The sequence below is a fragment of the Lithobates pipiens genome, unplaced genomic scaffold (genome assembly GCF_037356315.1).
Source record: "Lithobates pipiens isolate NorthernLeopardFrog02 unplaced genomic scaffold, aLitPip1_a1.2 Scaffold_19, whole genome shotgun sequence".
NCBI lineage: Eukaryota > Metazoa > Chordata > Amphibia > Anura > Ranidae > Lithobates > Lithobates pipiens.
Genome location: NW_027507764.1, coordinates 220,718,279 through 220,744,960, shown reverse-complemented (window position 1 = coordinate 220,744,960; position 26,682 = coordinate 220,718,279). Strand labels below are relative to the sequence as shown.

The following is a 26,682-nucleotide window of genomic DNA, read 5'->3' as shown; positions in this document are numbered from 1 at the left end:
CTCAGCATTTCCTTTTACCTGTTATCCTGGATTCTATATGTGTGGTTTGTGTTGAAAGAAGGAAGGGACTCTCTCACTTGGGACTGTTGCATACTTGTACTACATCGCTTGAGGTGTGGCTGTATCCCATTGTTCTATTGTTTGTGTTTGCCTTGGGAGCAACTTATTATGGGATGTATATGTCTATGTGAATTAGCTATGAGAGAGGAGGGGGGGGGATTTTTTCAGCAGGTCTACTATTGGAAAGTTGAATACACCTGTGTCATGCGACTGGTGGAGGTAAAGTATACCCCACTCTGTGCCATTTATGCAAAGAAGGGGGGATTGTCCCCTGAGTGTATTATATCTGTTCATGTGACGATACTGAAGAAATGACCCTTTGCTACAATATAAAGTATAAAAATATGATCAAAAACTTGTGTTACATATAGTAATGTGACAATCTTGAATCAACAAAAAAGTGTCATAGAGAAATTGAATTGAAAAAGTCCCAAATCCTATAAGCAAATAAAGTCCAGAGTAACTCCAGAAAGAAGACCGAAATAGTGAATCAACCGGTAAAAAAATTGTATATTCTGGCAAGTGTTGTTCAATGGGTGAAAAATAGTTGATGATCCTCCACCGTAGATATATAAAGAGGCTTACCGGAACGATTGGACACAGATGGGCATGTACCCACTGGGTCAATCGAGCTTAGATAATTACAACGTTCCACAGCAACAGACTCCAGAAATCCCTTACAGAACTCCGAATAGAATGTAATTTACTTTCACCACATTTTGCAACATTGATCCTTTGCTGTGCTGGCTGCTTGAGCACAATTTAAAGGGACAGCGCAATATATTTTGTATATATTGTTAACAAAAGTTACTAAGCGAAAATGTCCAAATTGGGCTCAATTAGTAATTTTTCCTCCCCGGTGTCATGTCACTCGTTGTTGTTACAAGGTCTCTGGTGTGAATGGGGAGCAGGTGTGTTAAATTTGGTGTTATCGCTCTCACTCTCTCATACTGGTCACTGGAAGTTCAATATGGCACCTGAATAAATAAATAAAGTCGCGCTATGGAAAAAACAAATCTCCTAAGTGATAGAAATATGTGAAATAAATTGAAAATAAAAATATACTGGGTTAGAGCTGCCTGTGCCTGAAGCCCTCACTTCCTTATTGGGGAGGAGAGGGAAATGAAAATGTGAAATAAAAAGGTTATGGCGCTAAACCCTATTAGTGATGAGGTGAATTAACTTATCAAATCCTAGTGTTTGATTTTTTATATAAAAAAAGAGAAAGAAAAAGAAAAAAGCTGTTGGTGATACCGTGAAAAAAATATATATATCCTAAAGCAATTTTATCCAAAACAAGTTGTGTGTGATTAATGTGGAGTCAGCATTCATGTATTAAATTATCATATACGTATCAGCCTACTAAAAACATGTAAACCTTCATTAAATGTGCAAATTAGTGGAAATAATGTTAATATTCAACAGTGTGTTAGTGTAAAACAGATTGTGCAAACATGTGCAAAAAAATGTACAAAAAAGCAACTAAAGGTCAGAACAACCAAGGATCAGAAATTATTTAACCATAAAATCGCATGAAGTCGCTAAATGTGCGAATAGACAATATTTTCAACCAATAATCGCATGAAGACGCATCTGTGTCCAATATAAGTCCAAAATTAATATTTGGCTTGATAGTGCTGCCTCTTCAGACTATTGTTGTAATTGTTACAAAAAGTCAATGGGGGGTATTTGATTTACTCGTGCAAATAGTGCGGGCTTTCAATTAGAGAACTTCATCCCCGGTGCGCCACTCTGTGCTATAGTATGTGAATGCTCTCACCAGAGTTAATGCCCCTGTGGGGCTGGATGGACCTTCACAATGTAAGCCACTGTGTTGCTCTCTGGCTGCTGCTGGTGCACTGGGTGAAGCTTCGTTGTTCCGTCCGTATGGTATCCAACGTTAATTATATAAGGGAAGACATATCCATAGTGTAATACGTTCTTAACCAAATCGTTCGTTTATTAATATTAAAATCTACTCACATTTTACATTAAAAGCATGTGCATATAGGAAAAACTGCGCCGTTCGTCTCAAACGAGTGCACACAACGTGGCCACGCCCTACGCGTTTCGTCACTACGACGTCCTCTGGAGCGACGTAGTGACGAAACGCGTAGGGCGTGGCCACGTTGTGTGCACTCGTTTGAGACGAACGGCGCAGTTTTTCCTATATGCACATGCTTTTAATGTAAAATGTGAGTAGATTTTAATATTAATAAACGAACGATTTGGTTAAGAACGTATTACACTATGGATATGTCTTCCCTTATATAATTAACGTTGGATACCATACGGACGGAACAACGAAGCTTCACCCAGTGCACCAGCAGCAGCCAGAGAGCAACACAGTGGCTTACATTGTGAAGGTCCATCCAGCCCCACAGGGGCATTAACTCTGGTGAGAGCATTCACATACTATAGCACAGAGTGGCGCACCGGGGATGAAGTTCTCTAATTGAAAGCCCGCACTATTTGCACGAGTAAATCAAATACCCCCCATTGACTTTTTGTAACAATTACAACAATAGTCTGAAGAGGCAGCACTATCAAGCCAAATATTAATTTTGGACTTATATTGGACACAGATGCGTCTTCATGCGATTATTGGTTGAAAATATTGTCTATTCGCACATTTAGCGACTTCATGCGATTTTATGGTTAAATAATTTCTGATCCTTGGTTGTTCTGACCTTTAGTTGCTTTTTTGTACATTTTTTTGCACATGTTTGCACAATCTGTTTTACACTAACACACTGTTGAATATTAACATTATTTCCACTAATTTGCACATTTAATGAAGGTTTACATGTTTTTAGTAGGCTGATACGTATATGATAATTTAATACATGAATGCTGACTCCACATTAATCACACACAACTTGTTTTGGATAAAATTGCTTTAGGATATATATATTTTTTTCACGGTATCACCAACAGCTTTTTTCTTTTTCTTTCTCTTTTTTTATATAAAAAATCAAACACTAGGATTTGATAAGTTAATTCACCTCATCACTAATAGGGTTTAGCGCCATAACCTTTTTATTTCACATCAATATGGCACCTCATGGCAAGGAACCCTCTGAGGATCTGAAAAAAAAATGTGTTGCTCTACATAAAGATGGCCTAGGCTATAAGGAAGATTGCCAAGGCCCTGAAACTGAGCTGCAGCACAGTGGCCAAGACCATACAGTGGTTTAACAGGACAGGTTCCACTCAGAACAGGCCTTGCCATGGTCAACCAAAGAAGTTGAGGGCACATGCTCAACGCCATATCCAGAGGTCGTCTTATTGAAATAGACATATAAGTGCTGTCAGCATTGCTGCAAAGGTTGAAGGGGTGGGGGGGGGGGGGGTCACCCTGTCAGTGCTCAGACCATACGCTGCACACTGCATCAAATTGGTCTGCATGGCTGCTGTCCCAGAAGGAAGCCTCTACTAAAGATGATGCATAAGAGAACTTGCAAACAGTTTGCTGAAGACAAGCAGACTACGGACATGGATTACTGAAACCATGTCCCGTGGTCTGATGAGACCAAGATAAACTTATTTGGTTCAGATGGTGTCAAGCGTGTGTGATGGCAACCAGGTGAGGAATTCAAAGACAAGTGTGTCTTGCCTACAGTCAAGCATGGTGGTGGGAGTGTCATGGTCTGCGGCTGCATGAGTGCTGAGCGCACTAGGGAGCTACAGTTTCTTTGAGGGAACCATAAATGCCAACATGTACTGTGACATACTGAAGCAGAGCATGATCCCCACCCTTTGGAGACTGGGCAGCAGGGCAGTATTCCAACATGATAACAACCCCAAACACCTCTCCAAGAGGACCACTGCCTTGCTAAAGAAGCTGAGGTTAAAGGTGATGGACTGGCCAAGCATGTCTCCAAACCTAAACCATATTGAGCATCTGTGGGGCATCCTCAAACAGAAGGTGGAGGAGCGCAAGGTCTTTAACATCCACCATCTCAATGATGTCATCTTGGAGGAGTGGAAGAGGACTCCAGTGACAGCCTGTGAAGCTCGGATGAACTCCATTCCCAAGAGGGTTAAGGCAGTGCAGGAAAATAATGGTGGCCACACAAATTATTGACACTTTGGGCCCAATTTGGACATTTTCACTTAGGGGTGCACTTTTGTTGCCAGTGGTTTAGACATTAATGGCTGTGTGTTGAGTTATTTTGAGGGGACAGCAAATTTACACTGTTATACAAGCTGTACACTCACTATTTTACATTGCATCAAAGTGTAATTTCTTCAGTTTTGTCACATGAAAAGATATAATAAAATATTTACAAAAATGTGAGAGGTTTACTTACTACTTTACTTGTGAGATACTGTGTGTATATACATATATATATATATACTGTACATGCAATACAATTTTTTTTAATCCCAGCCTAAGAAAATTGCTGCATAACACACTCTTTGTCGTGATTTTCTGATGTTATGATGTCAGGATAAAATCCTGCCATTTCAAATCCAGCAGAAACAAGGGTAATGCTAACATAACACCTCCTCGTTCTAACACTATACAGTTTATTAAGTAAATGTTCCGGGTGCCACGGTTAACTTCCACCTCCACCAAAAAATGCTAATTGCCCTACTGTCTTTGCCTTTGGTACTTTCTGTGTCATGTTCTAGCACAAGCAAGCAGGTCTCACTTCTCTGGCTGCAAACTTCAATAAGCAGTAACTAATGAAGCTGGAGGATTAGCATTACAGTATAGCCAGGCATAGGTCATCAGTGGCATCATATGTACAGTATTTGTTTGTAATAGGTTTCATTTTACAGACAGGCAAGGAAATGTCAAAATATACTTATCTGACATTAACCTAATTTGTTCTGTGTCTTCTTGTGGTCATCACTCCAAGTTTCTATTTGAACACTACTACAGGCGATAATTAGCTGTATGGTAGTTACAGCGTGAGCTGCATTTATCTTTAGGCTTCTGGAGCTCAGACTTGGCACAATATAAGTTTTGAGAAATACAAATGCTACCTTAGAGGGAAAACAAACTGGTGACTTTCTCTTGGCAATGCTATCATAACTCACTTTTAATAAACAAAGCAAATTTATTGTAAGGGAAGCTTGCAGATCTAAAGGTCAATGGAAATTCCAAATGCAAAAAAGTATCTAATTGTTAACAGTATAATCATGTTCTGTTCTAATGTCTTATTCTATATCAGGGTTTTCAAAGGATGCCTCCTTAGCAGTGGCAGCTGGTGCTCTAATTTTGGGGGTGGGGGCAAACAAACCATCTGACCCCCCTATTCATTCAGTCGGTCAGTCAAATCCCCCCATCGCTCGGTTGATCAGTCAGTCAGTCAATCAGTCAGTAAAACACCCCCTGTCACTCGGTCCATCGTCCATCAGCCCCTCACTTACCCCATCCAGGCCGCAGGCAGCATCGGCAGCTTCCCCCTACGTCTCCTCCTGGGCACCTCCCCCCATGCTCCCGGCCAATACAGTCGCTTCTCCTCTCACAACTGTCTGTGCCTATTTTGCACACTGCAGTGCCAGATTCACAGGCCTCTGATCTCCTACAATTCTTTCCAGATCAGCACCAGTGGAAGCCTTATTATCTATTTTCATTGCATTGGAGCTTGGAGTCATGCATAAAAAAAGGCTCAACTAGACCTGTAGGGGTCTTTGTCTAAGTCCCCTTTCACACCGAGGCTTTTTCAGGTGCTACAGCGCTAAAAATAGCGCCTGTATAGAGCCTGAAAAAAGCGGCTCCTTTCACTCCAGTGTGAAAGCCGGAGGGCTTTCACACTTGAGCGGTGAGCTAGCAGGATGGTAAAAAAAAGTCCTGCTAGCAGCATCTTTGGAGAGGTGAAGAAGCGGTGTATTCACTGCTCCTAAACCACTCCTACTCATTGAAATCAATGGGGCAGCGTGGCTATACCGCCGGTTAAAACCACCCCGCTAGCGGCCGAAAAAGCGCAGCTAAATAAATTACAGTTTTACTGGCTCCTTTCTCCGCTCTCCATCCTGACAGATCTGGGATGGGGGTGGGGGGGGGGGGGGCGGAGGAGGACACAGAGGACCCGGGGAGCCAGAGGAGGATACAGGGGACAGTCGGGGGTGACCGGTGTGGGGGTAGAGAGAGTTACAATCACCAAGCTCTCTGTGTGGCTTTCAATAAAGCATCTGAAAGCCGCAAGAGGGTGAGGAGGAGATGCGGATGTCAGATGCTTTATTGAAAGCCACACAAGGAGAACGGAGATTGTAACTGCCCACACCGCTGCACCGATCATCTATGAGGCTGCCCATGTATCATATTAGGCATTTCAGAATTTGCACGAGTACAAGTACTTGTGCAAATGCTCGGTATTGGCACCGATACTAGTCTTCACTATAATATTTAACTCCTTCCTGACCAGCCGCCGCAGTTATATTGCGGCAGGTTAGCACTGCTGTACGTCGGCTCTTTAAGACACTGTAGCAGGCGCACGCACCCGCAGCATGTCCCCGGAGTCAATGTGCATGCCCGGAAGGCGCGATGATCACCGGACACCCGCATTCGCTCGTGACAGAGCAAGAATCGGGATCTGTGTTTGTAAACACACAAATCCCAGTTCTGTCAGGGGAGTGGAGACAGATCGTGTGCTCCTACCAAGTAGAAACAGCAATCTTTCTCCTCCTCTAGTTAGCCACATTCCCCTCACAGTTTGAACACACACAGGGAACACAATTAACCCCTTGATCGCCCCTGGTGTTAACCCTTTCCCTGCCAGTGACATTTATACAGTAATCACTGGCTATTTATAGCACTGATCGCTGTATAAATGCCAATGGTCCCAAAAAAGTCTCAAAAGTATCCGATTTATTTTTTTAAATTTGGGATATTTATTGTAGTACAAAATTTTGTGTTATTTTTTTTTTTCAAAATGATTGCTTTTTTTTGTTTATAGCTCAAAAATAAAAACCACAGAGGTGATCAAATACCACCAAACGAAAACTTTATATGTGGGTTAAAGTGACGCAGTGCTGTATCACTAAAAATAGCCTTATCAGGAAGGAGGGAAATCCTTCGGGGGCTGAAGTGGTTACAGTGTATCTGAAGCCCAACCCTGTCTGTTATTTGCCATCTTTATCACATTTGGGAGATTTACTGTTACTTTCTGTCTTGTAGCATGACAGGAAATGAGAGGACATCTATTTAAGGCAAAGAGGAATCTTAGACAGTTTATTCAGAACAAGTGTCTCCATTGTTACACTGAAAAATTTCCAGTCTTTTCCTGTTCTGGATTTCCTGTCACTCCCAGTAACAATGGTCATCAAAAATATATATAAGGAGAAAGAGTGAGCCCCCCCAGCAGAGACACAAACATGACATGGGGTCCTAACCAGGGGCGGACTGACAACTCAAGGGGCCCCCGGGCAATAGGAGATAATGGCCCCCCCAGGCAATCAGAAATTATGGGGACACACAGTATACAATCACACAGTATACACACACAGTATACAATCACACAGTATACACATACATGTTTCTATTGGCTGAGAAGGTACTGGAGAGGTGAGGAAGCTATAATCTCAGGATTTTTAGACCAAAAGGATGTCGGTAAGGGACATTTCAGAGACAGATGTAAAAAAAACACAGATTTTTACATACTGTCCCTGGTTTTATGAGGCTGGCAACCCTGATGGGGCCCCCTAGTGGCCCGGGGCCCTCGGGCAGTACCCGAGTGGCCAAATGGTCAGTCCGCCCCGGGTCCTAACCCTTCCTTACATTATAGCCTATAATTCAATTAGCTAAATAAAAGAGCCTGTCATCTATACTCCTATTGCTTTGAATACCCAAACACCACCTAAACCAGACAAAGTACAACTGTTTATGTAACTGAGTTCTGGTTATTTAAATGTTTCATTGCTAAGAGGAGCTTTGGAACATGGTTTACTTCTCTTGCATAGATAAAACAGTATCAATTGCTAAGTGCTGATGTTTGCACTGCATATTAATATACTGAACGGCTCAGGAACCTTACCTCCATTACCTCCTCTTTGACCTAATGATTTGGCCCCATTTTTTTTAATCCATAGGGTCAGGGCCCGATTTATGTCTCAGGTGCCTATAGGCAGAGAATTTTGAAGCTATCAAGCTGACATGGGCTTCTCTGTTATATAAGGTGTTATGAGGATGAGATTTGCTAGAGTGCTAAAGAAACAGATGAACACAAAAATATATATTCACCAAGGTACCTCGATATGTACTAATCTGACTAATTAGCAATAAAATATACAGGTTTTTTTTTTTTTACTCCTTATATAATGTATGAACACCTTATTATCAGTCATTTGTACCATTGTTATAAATAAGTAATTGAGCTGGGGAAAAGGGATAATCCTTATTTAATTAAAATTCATCTATACTCCCAGGTTGGCAGCAACAAGACATATGTGAGACTAATACCCTTAGTCTGCCTGCATGCATGTGCAATTAAAAAATCACTCTACAGTTGCACTGGCAGTTTAGTGTTGCTTTTGGCATTTACAAATTCTTTTATTTTGTGACTTTTTTCACCAAACACATATGCTGAAGCAGATGTTGCTTATTTGTTGTGTATTCAGTTCTGTAGGCACTGGCAGCCGATATTGTTCAGCAATGAAGCTCTGTTCACAGACTTACTTTAGGACCTGGTAACTGTGAAGCTGGCAGTGAATATGTTATTGCTATCGCATATCGCTGACTGTTTATATCACAGAGCTTGTGATCTAAATACAGGAATCCTTTCTGATATGAAGATAAGTCAGACAATATGTGATCATAAATTTCTTGACCGGGGTCAGGTAGCTTCTTGAGATTCCATCATTCATCTGAAAGTAGAAATTTCCCAGTGTTTACAAAATGGTAGCAGTTTTTGGTAGGCTTTTTGCATTGCATTTTTTTAGTTCCGATTTAGAACTAGCCCATGTGGCCCATGTGGACAACGTTTCTTAATGGCACACACGATCAGAAAATCATACAAAAAATACCCCTTTCAAATCGATTATACTACAATCTGATCATTAGTACGCAGCTTTGAAGAGCCAACCACACAACGGTTCATCTGATATTATCCGATAGGACAAGCATGACATTTTTTTCTCGTACAATTTTACATAGTATTACATAAGAGGTTGAATAAAGACAGCAGTCCATCCAGTTCAACCTGAGTGAGTGTCTACAATTGTCCCTATCCCTGTACATTGTACACTCACATCGGTCCCTACCCTCAAGGAGCCCACAATCCAAGGTCCCCATTCATATACTAGGGCCAATTTTGGACGGAACCCAATTAACCTACCAGCATGTCTTTGGAGTGTGGGAGGAAACCGGAGGACCCAGAGGAAACCCACACAGGCACAGGGAGAACATGCAAACTCCAAGCAGGTAGAGTCGTCAATACAGTTGTCGTTCGACTATAATAAAATAAAAAAACACTAGAACACATTACATCACTTCCAAATTTTTATTCTGTCATACAAGAATTTTTATCACTTTAGTAAACTCATTATTTTCGATATGAGACTAGAATACAAAAAAAACAGGCATTAATGTATAAATTCCATTCCATGTAAAGATAGCAGCAACTGTTGTGGCAATGTGGTACATCCCTCTGCCTTTGTCCAAATGTCTTCAGGCTGGTCACAGGATGCTACAGGGTCATCTGATTTTTGTCTTGATTACAAACAATTGCAGTGATGGCCACTGACGTGATGGCGTCATAAATACTCTTAACATCAGAACTGTAAAGGAAGGGCACAGCGGCAATGCCCATGATGCACTGCACTATGTCCTTTATCTTCCTGGGCGTCATTTAACCTTAAATACCGAGGACATCTCATGGCAGAGAAGAAATAACATGGGGAACAGCACTGGATTGAAAGTACATATTGCAGCCTGAGCTGCTAGGGGATCTTGTTTTTTGTGGAAAAGTAGCCCAAAGGGGGCCTCAAAGCAGTACCAAACTTGTTTAAAAAAAAATAAAAAATCTTCCTTCCGGGTTCACAGGCTTCCTGTCCTTTGAGTGGAGTAGCCATGTGCATGGGAGGTGCTGTTCCCACGGCATACCCTTTGACTTCAGCAGTGGCTTGGCAAGGAAATAACTCCTAAACAGTGAACTTTTAGGAGATAGTAATGCCGCGTACACGCGACCGGTTTTCCCATTGGAATAAACTCTGAAGGTTTTTCCAATGGAGTTCCACTGAAACTATTGTGCATACACACGATCACACCAAAGTCCGATCATTAAGAACGCAGTGACGTACAACACATATGACAGGACTAGAAAAAGGAAGTTCAACAGCCAGTAGCCAATAGCCTCCGTCTCGTACTTGCTTCAGAGCATGCACAATTTTTGGTTGGTCGGAACAGCATACAGACGAACGGTTTTACAGATAGGAATTGGTTCCATCGGAAATATTTAAAACATGTTCTATTTCTATGTCCGTCTGAATTTTCGTAGAATAAAAGTCTGATGAGGCATACATAGGATTGAAATATGATGAAAAGCTTCCGTCAGACTTTTTCTGTCGGACATTCCGCTCGTGTGTACGCGGCATTACTGTAACTATAGGTAAGCCTTACTATAGGTTTACCTGTATGTAGAAATCAGCCAAGGAAGTTTACACCCACTTTAAAACAACCCCTTAAATTGTTAGTCAGTGGAAAGCCCTTGCCTACATGAATGCTGTCACAAATCTTCAATTTACATTGCTGGTCATTGGCACTAGCTTTGTGCTAACATGATCCCCATGGTCTGCCACAGTAAGAGGCAGACAGAGAAGATGACAGTGCTCTCCAAAGATGATTTATTGGAGTTCTTTGTTACTACCCAACCCATAGGCATCTTCCTTAATAAATAAATGGAGCAGCTGCCATTTTTGGTTGTTGTTTTTGGCACAGATACACATTGTGGGTCTTCAGCTGCCTGAATGAATCTTGACTTCATGTGTGTTTCTGTGTCATATGCCGCGTACACACGATCAGACTATCTGGCGGACTTAGTCTGGCAGACAAACCGCCGTAAAATCCGCCGGACTGTCCGAACGAGTGGACCTGCCCACACACGTAACTGGTCCAGCGGACATAGTCCGCCCAATTATCCACCGTACTTTTGAAATGGACTTGCCCACACAAATGGAGGAAAGTCCATTCATTTTGAGAGCGGCTCCAGGAAGCCCTATGCCAAAAAAACGGCGTGGGGGTCCCCCCCTAGGTCCATATCAGACCCTTATCTGAGCACACAACCCGGCCGGCCAGGAAAGGGGGTGAGGACGAGCGAGCGCCCCCCCTCCTGAGCCGTACCAGGCCCCCCCACCCCAGAGCACTTTGTCCCCATGTTGTTGAGGACAAGGGCCTCTTCCCGACAACCCTGGCCGTTGGTTGACGGGGTCTGCGGGCGGGGGCTTATCGGAATCCGGGGGAGCCCCCTTTAATAATGTGAATGAACTATGTGAATGAGTATGGGGTACAATGTACCCCTACCCATTCACCTGTGAAAAAAATGTAAAAAAACACAAGGGTTAAAATTGTTTATTGCACAGCTTCGGGGGTCTTCTTCCGTCTTCGGGGGTCTTCTCATCGTACTCCTCCGCAATCTTCTGCTCTTTTGCTAGCTCTTTTACTAGGGGAGGAGCCCGGCTTTCTTCTTCGTCGCCGCCGCCCTCTTCTTCCGGCTTCGGGGGTCTTGTCCCCCTCTTCGTTTCTTCTTGCCAGGCCTCCGCGCCTTCTTCTAGCTCTTTTACAAGCGGTGGCCCAGTCTTCTGTCGCCACTGTCTACAGGAGATTGAAAAAATGTTGTACAGACAGATTGTAAACTCTATTGTGGGTAGGGTTCAAGATGAGCCTGGTGTCACTTTATTCTTTGCTTTATCTATGTCCCAAATTTAGTTCTCATGTTCAGTAACAGAGTTAGGTATCACACTTTGTAAAGGTGCCTTGACATGTCAGTGTGGATTTACATATATGCAAATGTATGCAATGAAAAAACGCCAAGGTAATGGGCAATAATTATAGATAGTTGTCAGTCACAAACGATGTGTAAGATTGCTTGAAAATCTGTTTAGGTAACAAAGGTTAAGGCCTTATTATCCTCTAAACAGTCCATTGGCACAAATGATGCTCCTGCCGTTTGCATTACTTTCTTTTATCAGGCAGTGACAAAAAGTGAAAATAAAAGCAAAAAACAAGTTTAAAGTTCACAATAAGCTACAAAACCCATGGAAGTGTTTGTGTTTAATGTCCTTAAACATTAGGAGGGCCGGACTGTAGCCAGCGGAAATAGAATTTTTTTTTGGCATCAGTGGGAGTAAACTGTGCCCCATCTTTGGTATTAGGGGGAGGAATAGTACCCCATTGTTGGTGTCAGTGGAAGAAATGACACCCCATGTTGATGTCAATGGCAAGAATTATGCCCCATTTTTGGTGTCGGAGGGCAGAATAGTGTCTCATATCAGCAGGATGAATAGTCAGTGCCATCTTAATAGTATTGTGGTATGCTGGGCAAAGTAATGCTCTGGGGCCCCCACAAGCCGGTACTACTAACCAAACGCAACCCAATCCCAAGTAGCAACCAGGATCACAAGACGGTACGTCCCCAATTCTAAAGACCTCCTGTCTCCATCCCTCCCTCTGTTGCAGGGTCCCCCAACCTCTTCAACCTCCATCACTTCCATCCCTCTCTTACTCTATCCCTCCCTTCTTTTATCTTTCCACAACTTCTTGTGCCTTATATCCCTCCACCTTTTCTATCCTCCATCGCTTTCATCCCTCTATTATTCTGTATCTCCCTCTTTCTTTCCATAACTCCATCCCTCCATCCTTTGCTTCATCATTCCATTTCTCTGTCTCACCCACATCTCTCCATGCCTTGCTCTATCCCATCATCCATCTCTCTGTCACCCAGTCTATACCTCCATTCTTTAGGGCTCTTTCACCCACATGTCCGTTTTCACGAACTCCACTTGCTCAGCAGGGATCACTCCGCTGAGCCGATGAATGACAGGTCCGTCTCTGCTCACTGTGGAGAGACGGACTTGTCAGAGCTCCTCTCTCCTCTATGAGGGATCAGTTGAAAACAGATCGGCCTGTCCGTTTTCACCCCATCTGCCAGAGGGATGGACAATAGGGTTTCCATCCATCTGGATTAGCGGATTGGATGCCAGCGGACAGGTCACCGCTGACATCCGTCGCTCCATAGAGGTGAATGGAGCATCCGATCAGTTCCGTCTGAAAAACTGACAGACCTGAACGTGTATGTGTGAAAGGGGCCTAACTCACTCCTCACTCTTTGCATCTCTCTGTCCATCCACCTCCTCCATCACGCCACTACTTTCTTTCCATTATAAACAAATAAAAATACTACTCCTCCTGCCCACTAAGATAAGCCACCGACAGCCAGGACTGCATGTTGTTCAGCTAGCTTACCTTAGGCTAGGCTGAACTCTGTCCTCCACTGCAGGCTGGCTTCACTCCTCCCCCTCTCAGCTTCTCCTATGAGGAACTTGAATAAGTCACACTGAGAGAAAGGAGGCGGGTACAGATAGCGTCACTCGCTCAGATAGATGTGCGGAGACTCTCGGTCTCTGTCGGCTCCAACCAGGAACTGCACATGCACAATAGAGCCAAGAGCGAGTACTGCATCCCCCTAGATCAGAGCCAGCCCCGATGGGGCCCCATGAGCACTTGGGGCCCCTGGGTTATACGGTCCTGGGTCGCTGGGCAGGTGGGGCCCCCGGGCAACTCCCATGCGAAAAGACGGTCCTGTGAATAGTGCTCCAAGGGCTGGATAAAGGCAGTTTGGAGACCTCTGCACTTGACCAATAAATATTTTAAATTACTTTATAGTGATACAAGATATTGTAAAAGGTGCTCCTAAATACCTACTCCAGAGTTTATGTTTACAGATAAGGGCAAATCAGAAACAATATGTGTGCCAGCATTCTTTATTGGAGGAAATGAATAACATCATTCCTACCACCTCTACTCACAAGGTTTCTGTAATTTAGTGAAATTTTCAAAATCTATTCATTTACATAATTAGAGGTAAACTAGTTAGGTGTTCTGTATTTTTCATTTCTTCTTTCTTAACGACCGCCCACAGTATATATACGTCGGCACTTTAAAGATGGATATCTCTCTCTCCCTCAATGGCAGGAGATATGGACTTCCATCTCCAAAGTTTCGAGATGTGTCGAACAGAAAGAAACTGCTTACAAAGTACTAATGTTCTGGTATAGAACCCCCGAAGTTTTACATAAGTATGATCCCTCACTGTCTCGTTTATGCTGGAGGTGCTTACAGGATGTCGGTACACACCTTCATATTTTTTGGGATTGTCCACGTATCACGTCCTTTTGGTCTATGGTCCAATCCATTCTCCAATCAATACTGAAAAGGGATATCCCACTAACCCCGACGCATTACCTTTTGGGCCTTCCGATCCTAGATCTCCCTAAATATGCTAAAAAACTGATGGCTTTTATACTCCTAGCTGCCAAGAGAGTAATACCAGCTCATTGGCTGTCCCCCATACCTCCCACGCAAGCACATGTGGTCTCGTCCATCGCGCACATGCGTAGGATGGAACATTTGACGGCAATAGCTCATGACTCCTTGCCTAAATTTTTTAAGATATGGGACCCATGGGATACCTCCATGTTCAACCCAGAATCCTTTGTTGCCCCTAGTGTCAACTCTTCCTTAAGTAACCCTAGGGAGATTTAGTATCTTGTTTACTGCACTATATTGTATTAGGCCGAAGACACCCATATTTGCCCATACGTCTGATTTTTCATGTTTTGACCCGTTCTATTTTCCTTTTTCAGTCATGTTATCACCATTGTATACAGCTTCATGGTGTATCCTGTCACTTGATCCACTTGTAACCTACAATATGGTGCCCCTACCATGTCTACCCAATGTTATTGAATGCTGTACCATATGTATGACGTTTTTGTACTGTTTACAAAAAATTCTTCAATAAATATACATTTAAAAAAAAAAAAAAGATGGATATCTCGGTAACGGCAGCAGCTGCTGCCACAACCGAGGTATCCATCTTTTCAGTGGGCAGTTCTGTTTACGATAATGGTGGTCTCTGCAGTGGATGCGGGTCCTTCTCCTTCCTTGGTATGGATACGAGTGACGGTAAGATGGCCCCGACCCATCTCCATACCATAGCAAGGTGGAAGCGACGTCAGTGAAGCCACTTCCGCCCACACGTCTTAAAGGGCCATTTTTTGTTGTGTTTTTTTTCAAATGACAATTTTGTTTTTATTGCATTTAAGTCCAAATATGAGATGTGAGGACTTTTTGACCCCAGATCTCATATTTAAGAGACCCTGTCATGCTTTTTTCTATTACAAGGGATGTTTATATTCCTTGTAATAGGAATAAAAGTGACCCAATTTTTTTTTTTTTTTTTACCGTTTTAAAATAAATAAAATAAATAAGATTATTTTTTTTTTTAAACAAGCTCACACGCAGAAGCGAACGCATACGTGAGCAGGGCCCGCATATGAAAACGGTGTTCAAACCACACATGTGAGGTATTGCCGCAATTGGTAGAGTGAGAGCAATAATTTTAGCCCTAGACCTCCTCTGTAACTCAAAACATGCAACCCGTAGAATGTTTTGAACGTCGCCTATGAAGATTTTTAAGGGTAAAAGTTTGACGCTATTCCATGAGCGGGCGCAGTTTTGAAGCGTGACATGTTGGGTATCATTTTACTCGGCGTAACATTATCTTTCACAAAATAAAAAAAATGGGCTAACTTTACTGTTGTCTTATTTTTTAATTAGAAAAAGTGAATTTGCTCCAAAAAAAAGTGCATTTGTAGGAAAATACGGTGTGACAAAAAGTATTGTAATGACTGCCAAGTAATTTTCTAGCAAAAAAAAATGTTTTTAACTTGTAAACAGAGATTCTGAAAAACAGGCTCGGTCCTTAAGTGGTTAAAATGTAAATAATATTGCGAGCTGACTTCTGCATTTTAGATATAGGATGTTTGTTGTATTACTAGCTTATCTGCAATTATTACTTGAATTAAACCACAAGATGGCAGTGCTGCAATATTCACCTTACCACCAGACGTACACTGACTACTAACAAGGTCCTTTCCATGCTCTGAGCATATTAGATAGCTCTTTCTTTTTGTTTTGTGAACCTGTAAGTATATAAATATGAGAGCTTGCATCATACCGCCCAACTTTCTGAGATGAGAAAGAGAGATACCTTTCAGTTCTAACTTTATATGCAAAAGACCCACTTCTTTCACATCCGCATGCAGATGTGCACACAACTGGTTAAAGTTGGTACCTTTTCTCACTACTACTTTTCCTTTATGCTGGCAACTGAGGATTATGTCATAATGTAGAGTATAAGATTTCCTATCATCTGTGCCCAGTCTTGCCACAAAGGGTTAATCCAGCTCTGCACAATCCTCTTTTATTGTTTAGTGAGATAAATCTTGACAAACAGAGAAAAACTTTGTCAAATCCTCCCCCTTGCTGCGAGTGACAGGTGATTTACATTATTTTTTAATTCCCTCCCACTCCTTTCTTCTGCTGCTCTGCAAGGATTGGCTGTTCCACACCTCAGCATGATTTGGCATGCTGAAGTCATGTGGGGACTTTTCTGGGTTTTGATTGGATGTTAGAGATCATAGCAGACGTTCAGTGTAAGAAATACACAGGAGAAAATGCATGCTGATAAGGGGAGTGTTGAGGTGGGCGGGGAGTCTACTGACATCATGACCCCACCCACTGAGCGCTGGAGAACAGACCCACCCACAAAATCTGCAGTTTTTCGGGTCTCATAGCAGACAGAGGGGAGACATTTGACAGATAAGTATACATGCAGGAAGCATGTATATCCTAGATAACCAATATTGCAGTAGTTTAGAAAGGATGAGAGTGGGTTTACATTCACTTTAAGTAAGCCTTTAAACCAATCGCTTTTAAGAGTGTAATATGTCCTTAAACTTAAATTGAAAATGGGCACACATGTCTTGTTTACTAATGGTGTTCACTTTTCACAAACAGACTCAAGGCCTAGAAACCCCATGAGAAACAAACACGAACAGATCCAGATACCTTAGGGAAGAGTAACAAATGACAAGTATCTGTATCATTCCTACAGTACATTAATATTGTAGTTTCTTTTAGCATTTTAACCACCGGACCCGGTCCATTTGGCTGGCCAAAGACTAGAGCACTTTTTGCAATTTGGCACTGCGTCGCTTTAACTGACAATTGTGTGGTCGTGCGACGTGGCTCCCAAACAAAATTGACATCCTTTTTTTTCTCCCACAAACAGAGCTTTCTTTTGGTGGTATTTGATCACCTCTGCAGTTTTTATTTTTTGCGCTATAAAAAAAATAGCGTCAATTTTGAAAAAAAACGCATTATTTTTTACTTTTTGTTATAATAAATATCCCCCAAAAATATATAAAAAAACATTTTTTGCCCTCAGTTTAGGCCGATACATATTCTTCTACATATTTTTGGTAAAAAAAAAAATCACAATAAGCGTTTATTGATTGGTTTGTGCAAAAAAGTTATATATATCTACAAAATGGGGGATAGTTTTACGGCATTTTTATTTTATTTTTTTGCTAGTAATGGCAGCAATCAGCAATTTTTATAGTGACTGTGACATTATGGCAGACAGATTGGACTTTTGGCGTGATTTTGTGACCATTCACATTTATACAGCGATCATTGCAATTAAAAATGCACTGATTACTGTGTAAATGTGACTGGCAGTGAAGGGGTTTACCGCTAGGTGGTGCCGTAGTGGTGAAGTGTGTCCTAGGGAGTGATTCTAACTGTGAGGGGCTATGTGTGACACGACACTGATCAACGCTCTTGATTACAGGGAGAGCTGATCAGTGTCAGGGGGAAATGCTTGTTGACATTAGCATTTCCCTGTTCTTCCTCTCCATGAGACGATCATCAAGACATCAAGTCTGCGGGACCCGCGATCACACTCATGGAGCTAGCGGCGCGCAAACCCATTTCTTAAAGGGCAAAATGGCAACGTACAGGTACGTGATTCTGCCTGTACGTGCCCTTCTGTGTAGTATATGTGCGTGAAGCGGTCGGGAAGCAGTTAATTCCACTGCTCCTGTGTAATCATAGTCTTTTATATGTACATTTGTATAATTTTGTACTATAATTTTTTTACTTATATACTTTCTTTTTATGTGCATCTGTATATTTATTTTTGTATATTTATGTGGTTTAGTCACTGTCATTAATTAACTATATTTACACGTCATTTATTTCGCTCCGGGATCTCTACAGTGAATTACAATATATGCTTTCTATGTATCTATATTATTAATCACAAGTTCTCACAGCAAGATCTACCTACCATTTAAATATAATATGTATAGCATTTGAGACCTCTGTGAAAGTTACCACTTTGGCAGTCGGTCGGTCATACAATATATCTGTAGATTCGGTCTAGATTTTGCCACAAATGCATTTAAGCAAGGTTTTGCTATCATGCTGTGAATTTCCCTAACATTTTTTCAGCCCAAATAGATGCCCTGTGTACATGTGTATTTAAAGTAAACCTGTACTTTGCCCATGCTGGTCAAAATAACAGGTTTGCTGCACAGGAGGCCATGTTAGCAGTATTGATTTTCCTTCAGTGCACTGCCCTGATCTGTTCACAGCTCATTTAGGATCCAGTTTAATCTCAGCAAGAAAGTCAAAGTATACACAGGCTCCTCTTAACTCGACATGTGATAATATTTAGGCCTGTACTACTACTCATCACATGCCTGACGAAGGGGCCCTGCACGGTTCCGAAACGTTGCACTATCCTTGTGTTTTGATCATGCAAAAAATCACCCGTTTGGATGCTATTTGTGTCATTCCATGGTGTGCTGGCATATATCTTCACCAATATTTAGGCCTGGTCACTTAAGCACAAAGCTCAGTATTAAAGATGGAGACCAAGAAATGCCATGTATTCCCTCATTCCATCATTCCTAGGTATTTCTCCAGTTTGCAGCTGCAAATCTGGGCAGTAATTGGTGTGGGAAAGTAAGTAAAAGCTGGCTCCTGTAAAGTGATGTGTTTGCTTGCCCAATATTCGGCTCACTTTAATTATGCGTAGGCACACCATACTGAAAACAATACATTGTGGATTAATGTTATAATGCATTTAATTAAAGAAAATAATACAGAATGTGCATTATATTTGTTCTACAAATTCTGTAATAGATACACTCATTTTCAAGGCTAATAGGAGCACAGCTATTTAGAAATATAAAAGTCAGTCTTGGTAATCTTCTTTCACGGACATAATATGGGAAAAATCAGTTTGCATTTGTGATACCTTAATGATTCTTTAAGCTACACATACCTAATAGTCTAATACACAGTGCTATCTATATACACATGCACAAATAACAAAAATATGTCATTTTGCTGCCATCAAGTGGACTTTCACCATATTACATTGACAATATTAACATATCACATAGGACAGCATTCCTTTTTTAAAGTTATTTTATCGTCACTTTTGGCACAACTACAAACAAAGGATTTTCCTATATAACATATACTCTGCAGCAAATATTTCAGGCTTTTTATTTATTTTTTCAAAATGTATATACGTCAAACTCAGGCACAGCAAAATGTTCTACCACTAGTCTTTAAATTAAAATAAATGTTGAAATAATGCAACATCCAAACTGTTATGCCCTGTATACACAGTCAGACATTCCGACGACAAACTTGTCTTGCATAGACACAGTCTACACACAGTCGCACAAAGTTGTCGGAAATTCCGATCGTTCAGAACGAGGTGACGTAAACCACGTACGACGGGACTATAAAGAGGGCAGTAGCCAGTTGCTTTCATCTCGTAATTTATTCTGAGCATGCGTGGCACTTTGTCCGTCGGGAACTGTCTACACACGATCGCAATTTAAACGATAGGATTTTGTTCAGTTTGTTCAGTTTGATCCAGCTCTCAAACTTTGTGTGTTGGAAATTCCGATGGAAAAAGTCAGATGGAGCCCACACACGATCGGATTGTCCGACAACACGATCCGATCGCACATTTTCCGTCGGAAAGTTTGACCATGTGTACAGGACATTACAGTCCATTAACTGCTTCAGAGTAACAGCAATTTCAGTTAGATTGTTTAGCTGTCATTTTCCCAGCCTGTTACACAAAACAGGATTGTGCATTTAAACAAATGTAATATTTTTTTCCCAACCGCCTGCAGCTTCCCAGGTTCTGTTTGTATTCTGCTGTATTGCCATAAAAGTTTCTGTCCACCACTAGAGGGAGCTGTTGAGAAATGGGACAGGGGCTTAGTAGGAAACTGAAGTAGCTGCCCATCTCCTGTCTCTCGAGAAACTCCCCTAGTGGTGGCCTTGAGGGATCTTCTCATTTCAATTATTGCTCAGCATGCAGGGAAAATAACCAGTAGAAAAAAAAAAAGTGCTAAGTTAAAATAGCAAGACTGTCAATGCTTTCTGTATAATGAAATATCCCTGTAGAAACCAAATGATTGGGGTACAAAGTTTAGGCAAGCACTTATAATTCAGGGAATTATATATTTCTGACCAAAATACAGTATAAATGTACAGATGAGCATCAAACCACAAAGTGAAAGAGTCCAAAGTGTATTTAACTGTTTGTAATGCTGCCACAGAAAGACTGCCAACACATTTTCGGGGGCAACAAAACTCCCCCTTCATCATGGCATAGAAAGATAGACTAAGGACTTGAGTGGACTCAAAGGAAACAATAACCAGTAGAAAAAGCTTTTAACTGCTGCTGATTAGAATGTTATAACCCCAAGCCAGTAGCTGTGTTGTGTGGGGGGAGATTCTGAATCACAAGTGTCGTTATGTCTGTGCTGTCCGGTATGGAGAATTCGGCAGGAGTGGTGCTCAGGAGAGCAGTGGAGCTGGACAACAACGGCAGGTTCCAGGAGAGCTTGGTCTGCTACCAGGAAGGCATCGATCTGCTGCTACAAGTGCTGAAGGGTACAAAAGATGAACCAAAGAAAACGCACTATAGACAGAAACTGCGAAGTTACATGGACAGAGCTGAACAAATTAAACATCATGTGGTAAAAGAGAAAGAAGAGGGAAAATATCACAAGCAAATCAAGATTGTAGAAAATGCAACGGGTTACAGTTATGAAAACCTTTTCAAGCCATATGTGGATGAAACACTAACAGAAGTGTGGGTGGAGGACCCATATATCCGGCACACTCATCAACTGTATAACTTTCTACGATTTTGCGAAATGCTTATTAAGGGGCCTTCCAGGATCAAGAAAATCAACTTACTGACTTCAAGAGATGAACAGGAAAATGGGAAAGATCAACAGATGTGCATTCTTCAAGAGATAAAAATCTCCCTTTTGGATTATGGCGTTGTTTTAGAGTTCAGCTTCTCCCCATCAATCCACGACCGGGAGATCAGATTTAACAACGGCTGGTTGATTAAAATTGGTCGAGGTCTTGACTATTTTAAGAAACCTCAGAGTCGGTTTTCTATTGGCTCCTGTGACTACGACTTGCGGCCCTGCTACGAAACATCAGTCGATATCTTCCACAACAATCACACAAGAAAAACGTGACTAAAGTCTATACAACTTTTAAAGAGGTGTTCTAAGTAGCTTTGGAGCAGTGGTAAAGTTTGGCATATCTTGTTTTTCAGTGCTGAAACCGAATCCAGGGACCATCGAGGGTATAAGTGTGCTTTGGGGCACAAAAACTATCCATGTTGGAAGAACCAACATTTGTCATTTTGCTGCTTCTGTTGCTGTATTAGTACACTGGACATTCATTCAACGTAATCTGTTTTATCAGGGAAACCATACCTGTGTTTTTATGCCTTTATATTTTATTTATAAAATTGTGTTTATTGATAAAGTAATTTATATGATGTTATATGGAAGCATGCAAACACAGCTTTTCTTACTTGGCATGTGTTCTTGAGCTTTACTTTATATACTTCATGATGTAATGTGTTTGAGATAAAATATGAAGCACTTCCTTTTGGTACGTTCCCAGCATATAGTAGCGTATAATTGTTGCAAGATCTGTTAAATGATAACTTGAGATAACCATTTAGTTTTGTATCTGTATCAGGCAGCTATTATTCTATTACTACCATTTGCACTCAATGTCTGTGGAAATAGCAATTATTCCTTAAACATCAGAAATCCCTGGACACCAAGGAGGGTGACACCATGCTGAGTTAAAAAAAAAATAAAAAATAAAAATAAAAATGAATGAACATTATCTTCATTATGGCTTACCCCAGGAGATAAATGCTAATAAGGGTAATGCAGTGAAGATTTTTAAGTAGCATAAAATGGGGCTGTCTAAAGTCCCATCTGTAATTTGCCAATTAAAGTGTTGTAATATTTGCAATCATTTTATATTGCTGATTTTGGACTGTTATTGGAGCACATATACATGGATTTATTTATTTTTGTTATATCTCCACACAGTATAAAACTGCTTACTGTAATCACATCCTTTCTATGGGTTAAGCTACTATAAACTGTTAATACAGGATTTTGGAGAAATGTTTATAGATGCAATTAGAAGTGCAGCAGAGTACATCATAAAAATGATAACTTGGTGATATCATAAACGAGTAACGCCCATGCTTTCATGAATATTCTGTTGTCGGGAAGTCACGACCAACGTGGAAGTCATTATTTGATGTAACAAAATCATCCCCAGCTATGATATTGTATGATTGCTAGAAATGATTGGTCGTATTTATACTTGTACATATACTATTATGATGCCGCACTGCATTTTCACTACTTGTGATGCCATACCTCTGAATCCTCATTACGTTTACATTCAGAACTGTTTGCCCCCCCCCTCCATGCAGGAAATCAGTACAGAAAAACCTTTACTTATTGTACACTATGCACTGTTAACAGGACAAATACCCAAAACTCCAGGCAGATAATCGCCTCTAATATTTTTCTGCATAACAGGACTCTACAAGGGAGAGGGAGTAGTGTGGGACAATCAAGGGTCTTTTCCATTGTCACTCTAGCACTGATAGATGGCTTCCTATAGGCACTCACTAAGGCTGGGTCTACACTAGCTATGGCCTCAGCACACAGCAGGGAGTCCCTGTTCTCCTTTTCATGTGCGATTCGGGTCCAAAATTTTGGCTGAATTTGCACCTGAAACGGACCAGAAGATGCACAAGACCCTTTTTCAGTGCGAACCGTGGCCGTCCGGAGCTGTGTGAACTGGCTCGATTAAGAGCCAATCACAGGCTCTCTTGTCATGCGAATTGGATGTGGACAAACCACACTGCTGACCCTGTCTAAGAAAATGCACATTGCTTGCTTGTGTTCCTATCCAATGACCTTTAGTTTATATTTAAAAAAAGTTATTCATACACACATTATAAATAGATTATTATTATTATTATTATTATTATTATTTTTTTTTTTTTTAAATATGTGATCACATGGCCTCTGTTCTAAATTACATACGGGGCTTAGAGAAGTAAGGGTGAAGACTGCAGGGTGGTATGTCAGCAGGAGGCAAAGATACTGACGTATAGTGATCTTATCTGTGCAGGGGGCGTGTCTGTAGAAGTCTGACCATTGGAGTACAGGCAGGCTGTGCGCAGGTAGAATACAAAGACGAAAACTGACCATTCTGGGATAGATGTACTTCCATGCGTGGCATTGGCACTTTTAAATAGGAAAGCAGAGGACTGACAGGATCACCAGGTATTTTAGACAAAAGAAATAAAAGCAAAGAGAACAGAATACTTTATCATACAAGTACACAATAACACAGACACATATGAGGAATATGAAATGTTGGGGTAGCATACACTTTACATGTTGGATATCATTAACATGATTATAAAGGAAAGGATAGCATTAACCTTATGATGGAAAGAAGGAGAAGCATACATTGTGCACAGAGGAAGACACCTGTAAACCATAAGGCATAAAATATCTGTGGAGCATAACATTTAAATCCTGAAGTGATGTTTTTGTTTTGTTTTTTTATTGGAGTTTGGATTTGTCAGTGACTGTTCCTATTTTTTAATCTTGCAGTTGCATGATCAGAAATTGTGTGTGGAGATTAGCCTGAAGACTCCTGCTAGTAGATGGTGTTCATAAGTGTTCAGCATGTAGCTGGCAAGCTTGCCACCTGCTCACTGCACAGGTTTGAATGATGATGATCCCGTTATGGGTCTCACAGCCTGCCATTGCCATCAGCTCCCATTTATCACAGTGTGAGTGGTTAAGCAGTTTTCAAACATTTAGAATTATCATTTTATTGCTTCTTGAGCGTGTGCCGTTTTCTCATTGTGTAGTTGGCATTTGAGATGCTTTGAGACTGCTTTCTAAATGCTTACTAGCTGCCTAAAGAGTGACAAAAATACTATGTAGGCATTCTGCGAAATGCGTGGTAGAACAAAGAGTCAGAGTGTCCAATCTTATGCTGCCCGTACACACAGCTATATGTAGCCACCAGCGGTTGATGGTATAGATCAAGGTAACCTGCCATCCATAGCTTTGATTGTTTTAGGACTTTGAAAGAAACTGTTGGTAGTGTATTGCCTTGACCTGTTCACTTATTTCTGTGATTGACAACTAGTTACATTTATCCAAAAACTGACCTGTGTATGATTAGCATTTGTATTGTATTTGGTTACTTCGAAACACAGAATACCACATCCTACAACTATGTCACTCAATACATACGTGGAAGTCAAAGGTATACATACAGAGTTTTTCTATAATCTCATGAATTATATACATATCTCTTTACTGTGTTCTCATATTGAGAATGTTATTACTGTATTTTTATATGTAATGATATTTTTAATAAAGAAAAGTACAACACAAAAAAAAAAAAAAAAAAAAAAAAAAAAAAAAAAAATAACCCCAAGCCAAAATACATTTTTTCATCAGAATAAATTTAGATCCGTTTGGGTATTGCTTACTCTTAGTCCATTCAAGTCCCTTATTCTATTCTTCTAAGCCCTTGTACACACGGTCGGAGAATACGTCGGAATGTGTCCTATCGGACCGTTTTGTCGGATAATCCGACTGTGTGTGGTATGCATCGGACTGTTTCCATCAGAATATCCGTCGGACCAAATTTTCCAACTTGCTGGAAATATTTTCTGACAAACTGCTCCGATCGGACATACTACGATCATGTGTAGAGAATTCCGATTGGACAAAGTGCCACGCATGCTCAGATCAAATTCCTACATCAAAGCTATTGGCTACTAGCCTGAACATAGTCCCATCATAACGAAATTACGTCATCACGTTCTGAAAGATCGGATTTTCCGACAACTTTGTCCGACTGTGTGTATGCAACGGTTTCGGACAAAATCCAACGGACAAAATCCAACGGATTTGGTTGTCGGAATGTCCGACCGTGTGTACAAGGGCTAAGACTTAATTAAGGTGGGGTTATGTTGTCCCTGAAATGCATTCAATGTTTTTATGCAACGGTATTAGAAACAATTAAAGGAGAAGTACAGTCATAGCTCGTTTGGCTATACTTTTCCTGTGGATCACAGGAGTGCAGCCTGTTGTCGGCTGATGTGACAAAGCAGGTCCAGGCTCGGGAAAGATTGCGAGCATATGGTTGGAATCTGCCCATATGCCTGGACCGGCACCCGGCTCAGCCTCTGAGAGCCCCTGAGAGTCTGAACAGCCGCTGCTGCCTCCCTCCACCAGTGAGCAGGGCAAAGCAGAGAGCTGTGAGAACTGAGTAATCTGCTGTGTTTGATCACTCGGTTCTCAGTGTTAGAGTCGGCTGGGGGACCAATGCTGCATCCACCTAGGTAAGTATGATTAAAAAAAAACAAATTCTATACTTCTCTTTTAAGGAAGTTTTACACTCTTATATAGCCCATTTGTATTTCTCTACTTTGAGTTGTTTTTGGACACCCACTAAGGCACTTCTGTGTGTTTGAGAGCTGCCTTACCAGAGCCAGTGAGCTTGTTTGAAGACTGCATTTGTACTATTGGAATTAGCATTGAAATCCAGTGCCTCCTAAATGTGTGTTTCTGATGTCTGTTACCAAGCCATGTTCTGCATGAAGTTTGGATGTTCTTTCATTGTTGGTATATTGGTAGCTAAATCAACTGGCACCCAAAGTGGACCCGAATAAGTGTGCTTATCTAATTGTGGTAGGTGCATTCAATGTCATTGGACTGCCAGCCTGTAAAGCACTGTAAATTTTGTTAAATCAATTAAATGTTTTTCATATGTTTTGTAGAAATAACACGAACAAACAGTTGCCAGTCTGACAGCAGTGGTTTTCAAGAGGATCCTCCGGAACCTTTACCCTTAAAGGTAAGACAAAGTTCTGTGCTATTTGTTCACCATATCAGGAAGCAATTTGTTCACCTTATCAGGAAGTAAGAGAAATCTTGACAGGTTGGAAAGATACTGGTTGCAGTGGCTCTGGACAATGGGGGTTTATTTACGAAGGGCAAATCCACTTTGCACTACAAGTGCACTGTAAGTGCAGTCGCTGTAAATCGGAGGTGTAGATCTGAAATGAGGGGAAGTTCTGCTGATTTTATCATCCAATCATGTGCAAGCTAAAATACCGTTTTATTTTC

General features: G+C 41.2%; 1 protein-coding gene and 1 pseudogene across 4 annotated transcripts in view; both read left to right on the top strand.

Moving 5' to 3' along the window:
* The window catches only part of ITPRID1 (ITPR interacting domain containing 1), a 208,048-nt gene that overhangs the window by 161,341 nt on the left and 20,025 nt on the right, over positions 1 to 26,682 (top strand). For all 4 annotated transcript variants that reach the window (XM_077491716.1, XM_077491713.1, XM_077491714.1 and 1 more), the window contains one exon: positions 26,334 to 26,410. In XM_077491716.1, coding sequence (XP_077347842.1) covers positions 26,334 to 26,410 — 77 coding nt within the window. The remainder of the gene's footprint in view (positions 1 to 26,333; positions 26,411 to 26,682) is intronic.
* LOC143996589 (MIT domain-containing protein 1 pseudogene) lies at positions 20,887 to 24,926 on the top strand (annotated as a pseudogene).